At 53.6% G+C, this 711-nt stretch overlaps 1 protein-coding gene across 1 annotated transcript in view; it reads right to left on the reverse strand.

Moving 5' to 3' along the window:
- rsp8 (radial spoke protein 8) overlaps positions 1–711 on the reverse strand; it is a gene marked incomplete at both ends in the record, with an annotated part of 4,991 nt that overhangs the window by 2,135 nt on the left and 2,145 nt on the right. The window contains one exon of the mRNA XM_002954234.1: positions 146–290. Within this exon, the coding sequence (XP_002954280.1) occupies positions 146–290 (145 nt within the window). The remainder of the gene's footprint in view (positions 1–145; positions 291–711) is intronic.

Raw genomic sequence — 711 nt, forward strand, 5'->3', positions numbered from 1 at the left:
GAGGAGGAGGGGGAGGAGGGGAAGAGAAGTCCGACATTAAGAACTTCTCCTGCACACACACAGATACATACATTCATACATACATACATTCATACATCCATACATTCATACATCCATACATACATACATTCATACATACACCCACCCTCCAGTGTCGCCGCCGCGTTCTCACACGCCGCCAGGGTGTAGTCCGGGTCCGCGGGCTGCATCAGCAGCTCCACCAGCGCGGGCACCAGAGAGGTCCTCACCTCGTTGAGGAGGGCGTTGCCGTCGTTGGAGGCAGCGAAGGACTGAAAGCGGTGTGGGTGAGGGGCCGGGTGGTGTGTGTGTGTGTGTGTGTTTTAATGATCCGAGCCGCGACACGTGTTTGTGTGTGTGTCTGTGTGTGTGTGTCTGTGTGTGTGTCTGTGTGTGTGTCTGTGTGTGTGTCTGTGTCTGTGTGTGTGTCTGTGTGTGTGTCTGTGTGTGTGTCTGTGTGTGTGTGTCTGTGTGTGTGTGTCTGTGTGTGTGTCTGTGTGTGTCTCTGTGTGTGTGTCTGTGTCTGTGTGTGTGTCTGTGTGTGTGTCTGTGTGTGTGTGTCTGTGTGTGTGTCTGTGTGTGTGTCTGTGTGTGTCTGTGTGTGTGTCTGTGTGTGCGTGTGTGTGTGCGTGTGTGTGTGCGTGTGTGTGTGCGTGTGTGTGTGTGTGCGTGTGTGTGTGTGTGTCTGTGTGT

The sequence above is a fragment of the Volvox carteri genome, assembly GCF_000143455.1.
Source record: "Volvox carteri f. nagariensis unplaced genomic scaffold VOLCAscaffold_41, whole genome shotgun sequence".
NCBI classification, from domain to species: Eukaryota; Viridiplantae; Chlorophyta; class Chlorophyceae; order Chlamydomonadales; family Volvocaceae; genus Volvox; species Volvox carteri.